Source organism: Ostrinia nubilalis, chromosome 13, assembly GCF_963855985.1.
Source record: "Ostrinia nubilalis chromosome 13, ilOstNubi1.1, whole genome shotgun sequence".
NCBI lineage: Eukaryota > Metazoa > Arthropoda > Insecta > Lepidoptera > Crambidae > Ostrinia > Ostrinia nubilalis.
Genome location: NC_087100.1, coordinates 359,868 through 374,187, shown reverse-complemented (window position 1 = coordinate 374,187; position 14,320 = coordinate 359,868). Strand labels below are relative to the sequence as shown.

Sequence of the window (14,320 nt, the reverse complement as noted above, 5' to 3'; positions counted from 1 at the left end):
TTAGAGCTTTCAGAGAAACATGAACGGATCAATTAACACTTTGAACTAAAACAGATCTTAATACTGTCAGATGTAGGAATTAATTAAACGCAGTGACATGTATGCGGAATCCAATTAGACCAGCAATCGGCCAATCAGCCGGCGACACGCTAAGGGCGGCCCGTGCGGTTGACTCTAATGAAGGTGTCTGGAGAATCAAATATGCTACTACCATGTTATTTAATGAAGTTAGTGAGTAATTGGAAATTGTTGATGTCAACAATCCGCGTAAAAGTAGGTGTATCAGAAAATGTACACGCGTTTCACCTGTTTAGGGTTAGAAGAACAAGGCAACTAATCTCAACCTCATAAAATTTTATTGCTTACAAATAATGTTTATGATGAAATAGACGCAATTTGCTGTAGATGATTCAGTGTAAGTAAGTATTATAAAAAGGAAAACTCATATCGTCCAAATGAATAAGGAATAATGGTAATAGCAGAATAAACTCATCAAGATTGAGAAATTTCCGCAATTTAACGATAAAGATCAAGTTATCGGCATGGACCTTTAATACCTATGTAAAAGATTATCCTCAAGGCTCAACATTAATTTGAAATTATTTAGAGTAACAAAAACTCGCAATTTCATTTGGTCTAAAGCTAAACGAAGTGTTTAATAAAAATTCAAATACTTAGTTAGGTACACTTTTTTTTATGCAAGACAAGTTTGACCGCAATCGCACCTGGTGTTAAGTGAGATGCAGTCTAGGATACACTTAATAAACCTTTATATCTTTGGCTCAAAATTTCCTATCCATCTACAAGCTTATCCGGCTCAATTTCTGCTCAGCCACCGAATCAGTTGCGAAGTGCCTCGATCATAGTCTTCTAATGGACCATCTGATGCGATTACGGTGTTCGCCATCAAAGAGTGCTCTGTCACTGCAGCTCGCAAGTTATCGGTCCCGGTATCGGGAACTTAAATAAATTTAGACGCTATTATCGAGCGGAGAGCACTCTGCAGTAGGGACACCAATACCAAGCAGTTCTTTGGAATCTTAATTGATATTTTTTTATGCTTTTTCCACTGTGAATATAAAATAGGTACAGACAACAGCTCATCAGAGAGTTGTAGTAGCTACAATACAGATGATGATACTACAGTGTTTACCTAGACGTACTGTCATCCGTACCTACCTACCTAATAGGGATGTTTCCTGGGTCAAAAAGCAAGAGTTTTAATTAGTCCGTCAGTTAACTTATCAAAAAATACTCTACACGTATTTTTCACTTTTTCAAACTAATGAAAATTTAAAGAGATAAAGCGCGCCAAAGTTCATAAGAAGAGGCCCGTGACGTCAATGCTTGCATAAAAGTGCCGCACGTTGTGACGTCGTGCGGAACTTCAACGCACCATAACTATGTAATTATTTGTTAGATTGGCAAATAAAAATATATGTGTCCAATATTTTTTGATATTAAACATGACGGACTAAAAAAATTTTTTTAGGAAACTAGCCTATTTTGGGATAACAACCTACAACATTATTCCCCAAGTAAAGTTTACTTGGGGGGTATAATGTTGTAGGTTGTTGTAGTTTAAGGACGTCTTTTTATCGTTTCAGACTTCATAAAAAATTAAACTTTGTAGTGCTATGTGGATAAGAAGAGAGAATATATTTTGGTAATATGCAGAGGAAGAACCGCCTAAAAGATAGACAGATGACATTCGGCAATGGATGCAACTGGCCGGGGACAGAAATCCGTGGAAGGTTGAAGAGGAGGCCAATGTTCGAAGAGGAAGAAATGGATATGAACCCCAAAGGCTCCTATAGATATGTGGAATTTCACCATTTTCCATAGTCAAAGTCAAAGTCAAAATTTCTAAGTCAAAATTTCTTTATTTGTTTGGACTAATAAATAGTTCTTACAAATCGTCATTTTGCTCTTAAGGAGCCTCTACATGTCTCATAATCTTTTTACCCTACCAGCGCTTCGAGACCAACATTTGGCAAGTGCTGAGAAGAAGCGCCGCAACAAACTCAGTCACCACTGTCTGCCGGTTAATATAAATAAATAGAAATAGTAGTAGTAGGTACATTCGATTCAGGAGCAGTTCACTGAATTTACCATGCATTCTTGTATGGTGTATCTTATAAGAATGGGTATACAAGATTGCGTGGTATATTAAACAAGGTAGTGACGTGCTAATATCTAGACTTACATATTAAGATACTAGTAGAAATGACTCGCATACATAAATTTGAATAACTTGGATTGACCAGTCCCCGAAAGCAGCGCCTGTTCACAGACATGACGAGTGAACCAGCCATCGCTTCACTCGACCATATTAGAGGGAATGTAACGACCCGCCTCACTACGCCACCACCCCAGAGACATTTTAGTGAGAATGACAATTCCAAGTTATCTCTTTAAAAAAAAAAAAACTAATAATAAAGCTAAGTAACAGTCCAGATTGAGAAGCATGACACTATAACATTTGAGAAATTATTATCAGTTTATACATTACTTTTCATTTTAATTCTTTTTAGTGCGAGCATGAGAGGACCATAATCCTACTCCCAGGATGACTTATCATTAAGAAAATCTCGAGTTGTATAATAGGCTTTTTTAAGCATGTGATCTTTAACTATATCTTTAAATTTATTATACGGTAGCTCTTTATATTTATCAGGGACTTTGTTATAAAAATGGATACCTTGTCCCATAAAAGTGGCAAACACTTTATTAAGTCTAAAAGCGGGTATAGCCAATTTATTTTTATTTCTAGTGTTAATTTGGTGAATATCACTTTTCTTTTTGAATTCAGTAATATTTTTTTGAATAAATAGAATACAGTTTAAGATGTATTGTGAAGCGGCCGTGAGAATGCCAATTTCTTTAAACAACCAACCATGACCATTAAAGCCACTCTCCATGGTTAAAAGTAAATAGACTAACAATTTTAACGTAAATCATGGTGGCCCTAGTGCTAGAAGTCGGGGCATAAGTTGCGACTTGCGAAGTTGCGAGTGCTTGACAACTTATGTTTTTCCTCGGGCGGGACCGTTTATAACACAATTTGTGTTTCTACAAAATTATCGGCTCTTAAACACATTAACGACCTACTCGGTGCGTGCGATTTTTTTCTGCTTTAAAAATAATAAAAATAAGGTAAATAACAAAGTTGGGTGGCCAAAATAAGTAGTTGACTGAGGGAAAACTTTTTGAAAATCTTGAAATGGTAATTTTTATGACTTTAGGTCTTCAATCTCTTGCGATACATCTCCCTTTCAAAACGTCTTTTAAATATCAATATTTCATTGCGTGAAACACAGTGACATGTATTTTCTGAAATAAAAATAAAAATTCTTAGTTAAATAATGACTTTTTTAAAGTCGCTCAGCCAAAATTCGCTGCAGCTAGGTAGGTACTTAATATTATCAAATCTATAATAGAAATTAGAATATTCGCCCAGAGCTTAGTTTAATTTGAATGAGTCACTTTAGTAAGTAACTGACTAAAGTTTAGTCTAATAAAAACTTTATTCACGCGACCTAAATGTCATCCTATCCTCGTAAGCCCGGATGTGCCACAGAAGGAACTAAAACTTTGTAGTCAGTAACGCCGAGACATTTTCGGAGGTGATTTCGAAGTATCGCCGGATGTGCCTTCAGAGGAACTAAAACTTTAGCGATAAATTTAAGTTCAAAAATTCGCGCCTATCGAAAAAAAAGAGTGATAGTCTATGGCTTAAAGTATTCAAAATCAGGTATCCGAACTAATTAATATAAAAAAAAACAAAATGTCACTGTCAAATTATCATTTTTCTTTGACAAGGTGGTTCGTCCGAGAAGACGTGATGTGCGATTAATTTTTTTTCTTCACGTAAACGTAGTTTAATTGCAAAACTGACCGGTATAATTTAAGTTAAGACACTGCTAAACAAGCAAAAAAATTATTTTTCCCAATTTGAAGTAGTTTTGTAAGATTTTTTTTCGTTTGAAAATAATAGTTCTTTGCAAGGAACATTCGGTCTTGATGGTGAAAGTTTTATTTTTGTATATTTTTTCTATTGAGATGGGATTGAGTATTTGACTTTTAAAATTATGATATGATTGAGAAAATTTACCATGAGAACGTTCTGATTTTTAGTTTAGTAAATATTATAATTAACATGAATATTCACTTTACTTCTTATACATTGTAACCTATAATTAGTGTATGTTATAAAACCGATAGTACTTTTAAAAGTACTAATTATGAAACATTAAATAAAATTAAAACCGTTGTACCTTTTCAGTTACATTTATTATAATATCATTATTGTATCTTTATGTAGTATTAATTTATTAAGAAGGTTACATTTATGTTTTACTTTAAAGTATAAAATACAATTTATTTACTTTTCCTTTTTAAAGTCTGTAATACCGAATGTTCTTTTAAGAGAAAACATTTTTTTATTATTTTTCACCTAAAATAAGCTCTATGCACTATTATACATATAGGGCCCCTGAAAATATGAATGCAAAAGAAAATCTCCAACATAGAATTTTTTTTACTCGAAGTGCTCGGCCTTTACTACTACAAATTATTCGTTCTTCTGAAAGCACATTCGGCGATACTAAGAAGTCGACAAAATTTACTCTTCGGTCTTACGAGGCTATACTGAGTTCCACAATTATTATCATCACTACAAATTACGTAGGTAGGTAGGAAAGTTGTAAACCTAATTCAATATAGGTAAAACAAAATAGATTAACATGATGATCGCGCAATAAAAATTTGCTCTAAAAGTAAAATAAAAAATACAGCCCTAAGCGGTTGTGCGGCGGAAGCGGCTGGAAATATTAATGAAAGTTCATAATCAGTAAAATATCTAATTTGTACTTTTTGTTCCAGATGCAAAAGCTTCCAAAACACAAAGCGCGGCGAGGTGTGCCGCATCCCCGGCTGCTCGGTGGCGCCATCTGTGGGCTCGCAGCCGACCCCCATACGCATGCCGCACGTGCAGCCAGACACTTTCCGCCTCTTCATACAGTATGTCTACACCGGCAAGGTTTGTACTTTAAAAAAAACCTTTATTTTGCTTTTAACTTCTCAAAATTTTATTTTAGTAAACTGTGACGCCCAATCGGTTTGTTTTTGGTTCATAAAACGAGAGACTTGCAACGCCATCTATCGCTTGTTTTATGTACAAAGTGTCATTCACCTGTGTAATTCTGGGGGTTCATGAAACTTTTGTTGTGTGATGGTAAACTTAAAATGATAATGGGAAAACATTCACGCAAATTGATGCTACGATATAGCTCAGTGCATAGCATTGATTTTTAATTATTGAAAATCAAATTTTAAATAACAATAACAATAAATAACATCTGACAATCGCTTTTTGCAAAACATTTTTGTAAGGTAGGACCTACCTTACTTTTACAAGTTGATGATGCATAAAACATTTATCACGAAAACCTCGACAACTTTTGTAGAAATTCGCACAAAATGTAATAAAAGCAAATAAAAGATCTCAAAATATGGACTAACCTGTTTTTGGCAGCTACTTCTTCAAGATTCCGGTGTTTTTGAGATGATGACACTCTCAGCTGATCTGGGAGTGGAGGACCTCCGTGCGGCTTGCGAAGACCACGTCACCTCGACCCTCAGCGTGGAAAGCGCCTGCACACTTCTTGCAGCAGCCATGGAAATACAGGATCGACCAGGTAATCTTGTTGAAAATTTTCGCATCTGCCATCAGTTGCGATGGTGGTGTAATGGTCAGCATAGTTGCCTTCCAAGCAGTTGATCCGGGTTCGATTCCCGGCCATCGCACACTTTTGCCATTCAAAACTAAAAACTAAAGGGATTTTTTGTTTCAAAATGGTTTCAATAAAAAAATCACAAACAAATAAATATTTATAAAATTCACTGCAAAAGAAACCAACTGTAAAAAAAAAACAATTTTCAAAGCGGGCTAAGGAATCAAACAAACACGTTATATGAGTTTTCTAATGGCATTTTTAATGCCACGGTTATATACTTTATTGTGGAACTAGTATTTTAATAGTGATTTTACTAAAACAAAATAAACGCACAGTGAACACACCCATAAAACGAAGCCGCGCCGCCATCTTGTTTGTCTTTGACAGGACATTTTGACAGGCGACGCAACGCTTGTGAAGCCGGCTTTGGCGGTTTTTATTTCGTAGAAAATTAGGATTTTTAGAAAAATACAATCCAAAAATGGCTTACAAAGGCCCACCGAAAGTCCAGAAGGTGATGGTGCAACCCATCAACCTCATCTTCAGATATTTACAAAATAGAAGTCGGGTGCAGATTTGGTTGTACGAGAACGTGAATTTGAGAATCGAGGGTCACATCGTGGGTTTTGATGAATACATGAACATTGTTTTGGACGAAGCTGAAGAAGTTCACATGAAGACCAAAAATAGAAAACCAATCGGAAGGATTATGATGAAAGGCGATAATATAACTCTAATCCAAAATGTGAATCCAAACGCTTCTACGTGATTTGATAAGGTTATAAACATTACCGTGTATTCATTCCTAGTAAATAAGTGTGAATGTTTCAACTGTGGGTCAGCTGCAACTTATTTTTTAAGTGTCCCAATTAAAACTTAAGATTTTACTATACTGTGTTTTAATTATGTTCACATTGAGTGTGAATGTTAAATTTAGTCTACCCTTACATCAAATTATAAGTTTAGCGGTTCATTTAATATCAAAAATAGTTTAATATAATTCCTATCAGTAATTTAGGGAATAAGAAAGCTTTTAGAATGATTTGTAATTGTGATCAGTATAAACCAGAACTGCTAGTAACTAATTCTCACAACTTTCTCGGGTAGATATAGCTAAAAAGATTTTGATCACTCAAACTAACTTTACAAGATTCCTTTAAACATTTTTTCTAATTCTAATTATTATACACACAACAACAACGTAGTTTCAAGGCGGCACACCAACTGGTATTTATTTTGAGTGCCACGCGACAATAAATTTTCCTGCAATGCAACATATTTTATGAAAGACATTCTGCTCACATGTTATTTAAAATAGTTTTTACTATACTAAGTAGGCCATGCTATACCTTCTCTCAATATTAATATTATGATCAGGTAGAAAATGAGAGTTGGCTAAGCATGTTTCATACGTCTACATGGAGACAAGTCTGAAATAATGCAATTAAAAAATAGATGGCCGTTCCAAGTACAGAATTTTAAAGGCATACATACAAGGCAACTAGCAGAAGGTAGTCAAATGCAAAACAGTATTCTGCAGCCTACAGATAAATATTTCAGGAGGAAAGAGTGCATCATCATTTATGGAGCGATGTATTGCGTTCATCGGGGACAATGCTGCTGACTGTGTGAAGACAAATGCGTTCCTCAACCTGCCCAAGGAAGCACTCATCAAGCTAATATCTTCAGACTTTGTAAGTATTAATATTTTTCTTTGTTTTTCTTGCTAACTACCTACATGTCCACCAGTCAACTCTCTTAATTTAATACCTATTAAGTGTTTGGTCATTAATTTTGTCTCATAAACATGAACACTCTCGAGAGTAATATTTATCGAGAATCTAGAGAAACAACTAATGTGAAACTGAAAGTGACTTTACTACTTTGTCATGTGAAAAGTAATAAGTTACAATTAGGTAGTTTTGTTTCAAGTTAATTTTCGGGTCGGTCAATGAACTTATTACTTGCCCGACTGCTTCGCTGCCTATGCATTCCAAATGAATACTAAAGCATAATAATGATTGTCTAGCTATGCCTTGAAGAGGAGGAGGTGTGGCGCTGCGCCCTGGCGTGGGCCAAGCAGCGCGCCGGCGTGACGCAGCCCACCGCGCACTGGACGGAGGAGGAGCGCGCGCGCGTCTGCCACCACCTGCAGCCGCTCATGCAGCACGTGCGGCTGCTGCTCATCGGTAACTATAGTTGTTTAGTTTTCGGTTGCTGCTAAGCAGGTCTATTGATGAGACGATGATGATGCACAAGGTTTATTGGTATAAGTAATTAACTATTGTCACGGTTTAGTTCTCCGCTGGTGTAAAGCAGGTCTATTCACGAGACGATGGTGATCCACAAGGTGAACAGATGACCTTATAAAGGCTACAGGAAGGCGCTGGATGCAGGCCAATACCAACTGCAACCGGCTTATCTAAAAATTATTGGGGGCAGCATTATGTTCAACAGTGGACGTTTGTATGGTTGAAATACTTAATGATGATAATGATGTTATCTTTAGCAGCTTCGCAGCAATAATTGCATTTAGCAAGCGATGAAATCCCTCATCCTTACCGAGTGCTTAGGTTTATATTATGGTCTAATAGAAAAGTTGTTAAGTGTAATATTTTTGATCTCCGCAGACAGCGCGGTGTTCGCGGAGGAGGTGGAGCCGACGGGCGCGGTGCCGATGGAGCTGTCGCTGGAGCGCTACCGCCGCGCTGCCCTGCATGCGGCGCCGCGCCCCGACCCCGACAAGCGGACGCAGCCACGGTAAGATGCTATACTCATTATTATACTAAATACGCTACCAATCGATCAACGTGGAAAGCATTGGGGGAGGCCTATGTTCAGCAGTGGACGTCCTATGGCTGAAATGATGATGATGATGATAATAAATACCCTAAAATTGTACCCATACCTTGTTATCTGTCAGTATTCGGGCTTTAGTTTTTACAGCCTACATAAGAAGTCAAGAAAACAGAATTTCTTTGCATCAAAGACGTAGTACCACCATCATCATACCTACTCTTTATGAACGATTTTCATCCATGTTATCTTAATTATCAAATTGCAGTCTGGCAGTGAACATGTTCGCCGGGTCTCACATTTTGCAGCAAGACAAGAGTGCCTTCCAAGCCGTCATCAACAACTGGTGAGTTTATTGCCTTCAATTACCTTTCCCTAATGAACCTGTAAAGGTCGTCATTTGTTTATTCACACAACAGAAGTGCCTATAGTATAAATTATTACTGACGGGATTGCTACCATGTACCTTAATTTTGAGTTGAAATTGAGGTACATGGTAGCAATCCCGTCTATAATAATCCCAACTAATATTATAAATGCGAAAGTAACTCTGTCTGTCTGTCTGTCTGTCTGTCTGTCTGTCTGTTACGCTTTCCCGCTTAAACCTCGCAACCGATTTTGATGAAATTTGGCATAGAGATAGTTTGAGTCCTGGGAAAGAACATAGGATAGTTTTTATCCCGGTTTTAACAGGGACGCGCGCGATAAAGTTTTTCTGTGACAGACAAAATTCCACGCGGGCGAAGCCGCGGGCGGAAAGCTAGTAAATAATAATTATGTTAGTGACCATGAAAGTTTAAAACAATATTGCCATCCTTAGTATCAAAATGTTACCATAGTTTGGGGGAATCCTTTGTCCAGCAGTTATGCTATGCTCAGAATTTTCTTGTGTGATCGAGAGAGGGATCCAGGAGAAAACTAAGTGACCGCCACAGCCCGTAGGATTGCTAAATGTAAACATTAGTATTTCTTCATAACTAATCAATCTTTAATGTTTCCAGGTGCGGTACACCGAAGCAGTCGTGGCGGCTTGTGTTCCGCGCGTCCACACACGGCTTCTCGGCGCAGGCCTTCCACTCGCACTGCGACAACATCGCGCCGGTACTCCTGTTGGTGCAGGTAAACTACGTACACAATGCGGGCACGGATGCGGGCTATCGTACAAGTATAAAGTTGACACTAATGTACCTCTAGCATGAACAACTTTCGTCATCGAATCGTTTGCGTATTCGACAAAATTCGATACTCAACCTTCGAATTAAACGATAATGTGAGAATTTCAAATCTTTTGATGGTAATTCGAATACGCAAACGATTCGAATTCGAAAGTTTCGTGCTAACCGTACTGGCAAGGACCTTACTCTGTAGTGGCGTCATTCTGGTAAATGCAAGGCTATAGTCCTTCTACCGCTTTAGCGCTAATCAGTTGTAGCCACTAGGGAGTAGGGAGTGACAGGACTTTATTCTACAGTGTCGCCAACTGGTGAACGCTTAAACGATAGCCTCCATTTTAAGTGACTAATTTGCTGACAAGACCATCTCAAGGATTTACACAATGATTGATAATTATTATTCTGCGTACCACCATACCACCGTGGACAACCTTACCTAAGACATAGTTTTGTAAAACACGAAGTCCTTATAGTCCTAGAAGATCTGAGTATGGTGTACACAAATTGCCATATTAAAAACAAATGTGATAGAATATCGAGCTAGGGTTATTATCATACTGCACCGCGTTCCGTCGCGTAGCGCGTAGTATTTAAGATCCAAATGTACCAACATGATGTAATAAACATTTATGACTATAACTACAATGCTGCTCCACACTGTGACTCAGATCTAGGTCTGTTGTAAGAAACGCGCGCCTGATCTGTCGTCGGAATGCGGTGCAGTGGGATAATCGCCTAACCAATATTGGCGCTTAAATGTATACAGGGTGGAATTTTGTAATGCCACCTGAAGGGAAATTGCTCATAATACTGTAGATAGAAAATTTTACTGAAAGAAAACATTCCTTTATTTTTGAAAAGAAAGAGAATTGCATTCAAAGATTTTGAAAATTTTTCGAAAATTCTCTACCATACCATACAATGTTCTGTACATAATTAGGTAAAATAACTTAAGATTTCATGGTTTTCCTTTTATTTCATTTAGGTATCAAATTTGTTAGAGAGATTTCATCCTTACCTATACTTAACCCTAACGATCGATGCAGTAAAAATACAGGGTGTAATTTTTAACAGATTTTAGTTGGTTCGATTTCCGGGTGTGGCAAGCAAATTTTTGGAAATCTTTGAATGTAGTTCTATTTCTTTGCAAAAATAAAGAAATGTTTTCTTTGAGTCAAATTTTCTATCTACAGTATTAAAAGTAGGTACTTTCCCTCCAGGTGGCATTCAGCACTTGCCAAATGTTGGTCTCGAAGCGCTGGTAGGGTAAAAAGATTATGAGACATGTAGAGGCTCCTTAAGAGCAAAATGACGATTTGTAAGAACTATTTATTAGTCTAAACAAATAATGAAATTTTGACTTTGATTTTGAGAAAAAAAAATATCTACTATATTAAGAGTACTTTCCCTCCAGGTGGCATTACTAAATTCCACTCTGTATGTTTATGTATAGTTATCGCGCGGCGAGGTGATAGGCGGCTTTTGCTGCGCGGGCTGGGCAGGCGGCGGCGCGGGCGGCTACGTGCCGGCGGAGCGCGCGTGTCTGTTCGCGCTGCACGACCCGCCGCAGCGGTACGCGCTCAACAAGAAGCCCTTCGCGCTGTGCTACCACCCCGAGTGAGTACTACACTTGGTGTTGGCTAGACTATGGTGAAAATAGGCATAAACCTCTGGGAAACAAGTGGTGGCCTAATCAGACTATCAAAAAAGAACTTAATAAGAAGCCCATATCGCGCTGTGCTACCACCCCGAGTGAGTTTACACTACTGGCCAGTCCTCGCTGATCTTAGTATAATGCTCTTAGGTCAGAAGACTGGAGATCTCATCATATTGTCAGGGCTTAATAAGAAGCCCGTCGCGCTGTGCTACCACCCCGAGTGAGTACTACACTGACTGAAGGTGTCTCCGATAGAAATAGAGTCAGAGTTTAATAAGAAGCCCTTCGCGCTGTGCACCACCCCGAGTGAGTACTACACTTAGTGTTAGGTAGACTATTTTTTTTTATCCACAACGAGAAAGCTCTTGGCCTGTATCTCACCTGATGGTAAGTGACGATCAGGCCGAAGGTGGAAGCTTCACCCGGAATCCTCAACCATGGAGGAACTGGCTATCTTACCTTTAACTTCCGGAACACAATAATACTGTTAACATTGTTGTTAGGGCGACAGAGTTAGGTAAGATGGTGGTAGCTAGCCAGGCGGACTTAGAACAAGCTCTACCATCTACCAAACCGAACAGAAAAATCTGCCCCCACTGGGAATCGAACCCGGGACCTCTGCGTCTGAAGCAAGTGGTCTTACCACTAGACCACAGAGGCGGTTATGCCCGTTTTCACCATCAATCCCTAATTTTTAAGTGACCCCTATGAAAACAAAATGCCTGTTATGTGTTAACATAGGGGTCACTTAAAAATTAGGGATTGATGGTGAAAACGGGCATTAACCTCTCAAACAAACACCTGTTGACCACTCCGCATCGTCAGAGCTTAATAAGAAGCCCTTCGCGCTGTGCTACCACCCCAAGTGAGTGGTATAATGCTTTTGCTGCGAATGAATGTCCAATCTAGGACAATAACTCGCGGTTCCATTTCATTAGGCCCCGGTGGACACCGTCGGGCTTTAGTGGGTAGGCCTCGCTTTTAGTGAGCAGGCGGGAAGAATCCCACATAACCCACTGGCCGTCCCCATCGCTGCATCGACCAGTGGATATATGTAAAAGTAGCAAGAAGGTGCTTGGATGCAAACCGCTGGGTGCAAGCCGCCTATGTTCAGCAGTGGACATTCTGTAGCTGACGATGGGACTGGCACCAAAATCAAGCTAAAATATATGCCTGCTGATATTTTAATAGCAATTATACACTAAAGCGTCATTGCAGCCATATCTGCAGTAGGCTCTGTTGTCTGTCCCAAAAATGATTAGCCCAGAAACTTTTTTGTAGTTTGCTTTCTTATCTTAACATACACGTATACATGCCATTCAAAAATCAATCGTATTACCTTCCAGCTGCGGGCCAATCTTCGGTGCGGGCGCGGACCTGCTGATCAGCAACAACTGCAACGCCAACAGCGAGAGCTACAGCAACCTGCACTCGTACGGCGACGGCGCGCCCGCCTCGCTCGCGCCGGATTACAACTTCACCGTGCGCGACTATGAGGTCTTCACCATCAAGCATAATTAAACAGCGAGTAAAGTGGCCGCCACAGAGTAACCATCAAGCACAACTAGACAGCGAGTGATAAAGCGACCGCCATAGTAACCACCAAACACAACTAAACAGCGAGAGCTACAACAACCTGCACTCGTACGGCGACTCCGCGCCCGCCTTGCTCGCACCGGATTACAACTTTACCGTGCGTGACTATGAGGTCTTTCTTCACCATCAAGCACAACTAGACAGCGAGTGATAAAGCGGCTGCCACAGTGACCACCAAGCATAACAGCGAATAACAAGCGGTGACCAAGGCAAATGACCATCATATACAACTAAATAGAGCGAGTGACAAAGCGGCGAGCGCAGCAGTAACCTTATAGTATAGCATAACTGAACGCATACACCGCGTAACAACAGGGAGTGACAAAACGGCGGTCGCGATAGAGACCTCAAGCAAAAGGAACCAGCTACAGCGGTGTGTAACAAATTGGCGACTACAATAGATGACCAATGACTATTAAGCCCAACTCATCAGCTCTTACTACATTGACGACCATCAAGCATAACCAGGGGCGAGTGACAAGCGGCAACTCCTGTGCCACATCAGCTTGTGACGTCATCGAAACTGGTTGCAGTGAGTCCTCTGGACTAAAACAGCCACGATACTAAAAATAATAAGGCAGGAACACTATTATTCTGCAATGTAATCGTTTCAATTTCGTGCGCCTCACATCAAATGAAAATAAGGATTCCTATTACTTACTTGCTCTCTATGATAACTCTCTTATAGTAAAATAATATGTAATGCAGCATTATTGATTATGATCATAACGTTTATAATACAGTTTTCTATTATAAGGCTATTAATAGTACCTATAGATAAACCGTTTATTTTTGTCGCACAAACGAGGTACTTTTGAATTGATTTAATTTTATTTAAAAAACTTATATTTAGTATGTGCAACAAGAAGCAGTATTTTAGGTGTAATTTAAGTGCCAACAGATTGAAATATATCTTATATTTTTATGGAATAACGTTTGTTTCAATACTATTAATAATGTTTTAGTCAATATTTTACTAACACTATCCTCAACCGAGCACGCTTTTGTGTTTGCTACCTCAAAGAACTATCATCCTGAAGGAGTTCTAAGTCAGAAATACAAAGCAGCAGCTGTATTTATAGTTAATTAATTGTAATTAATTAATTAGGTATTCTAATAAAAACATACGAGCTCATACGAGATGAACTTCTTAGATGATGACATAAGCGCCATCTGTTACGTTATTCTTACACTAACTTAGTTCGTACCTAACTGCTAAGGCAAAAATTGTTATTCAACTTCTTACTATGTATTATAGATTGACAGATGGCGCTAAAGGTCTGGAAAGTAACATTCTTGATTAATTTAATTTTAATTAAATCACAGTGAACTAATACATAATGTTTAACGATTAAATAGGC

General features: G+C 38.7%; 2 protein-coding genes and 1 non-coding gene across 3 annotated transcripts in view; all 3 read left to right on the top strand.

Annotated features, from left to right (window-relative positions):
- LOC135077093 (uncharacterized) overlaps nt 1-12,903 on the top strand; it is a 29,800-nt gene extending 16,897 nt beyond the window's left edge. The window contains exons 2-10 of the mRNA XM_063971670.1: nt 4,885-5,041; nt 5,537-5,699; nt 7,299-7,432; nt 7,768-7,927; nt 8,369-8,498; nt 8,803-8,880; nt 9,536-9,653; nt 11,160-11,323; nt 12,710-12,903. Coding sequence (XP_063827740.1) covers nt 4,885-5,041; nt 5,537-5,699; nt 7,299-7,432; nt 7,768-7,927; nt 8,369-8,498; nt 8,803-8,880; nt 9,536-9,653; nt 11,160-11,323; nt 12,710-12,884 — 1,279 coding nt within the window. The 3' untranslated portion in view covers nt 12,885-12,903. The remainder of the gene's footprint in view (nt 1-4,884; nt 5,042-5,536; nt 5,700-7,298; nt 7,433-7,767; nt 7,928-8,368; nt 8,499-8,802; nt 8,881-9,535; nt 9,654-11,159; nt 11,324-12,709) is intronic.
- Nucleotides 5,737-5,808, top strand: Trnag-ucc (transfer RNA glycine (anticodon UCC)). The gene has a single exon. It is a non-coding gene; the product is annotated as a tRNA-Gly (tRNA).
- Nucleotides 6,115-6,625, top strand: LOC135077092 (probable small nuclear ribonucleoprotein E). Its single transcript, XM_063971669.1, has one exon. The coding sequence runs from the start codon at nt 6,220-6,222 to the stop codon at nt 6,505-6,507; it is 288 nt and encodes a 95-aa protein (XP_063827739.1). The 5' UTR covers nt 6,115-6,219; the 3' UTR covers nt 6,508-6,625.
- Nucleotides 12,904-14,320: the final 1,417 nt, after the last annotated feature.

What these genes read in the sequence shown, in the direction of transcription:
- LOC135077092 (XM_063971669.1), top strand. Translation starts at nt 6,220, where the DNA reads ATGGCTTACAAAGGCCCACCGAAAGTCCAGAAGGTGATGGTGCAACCC.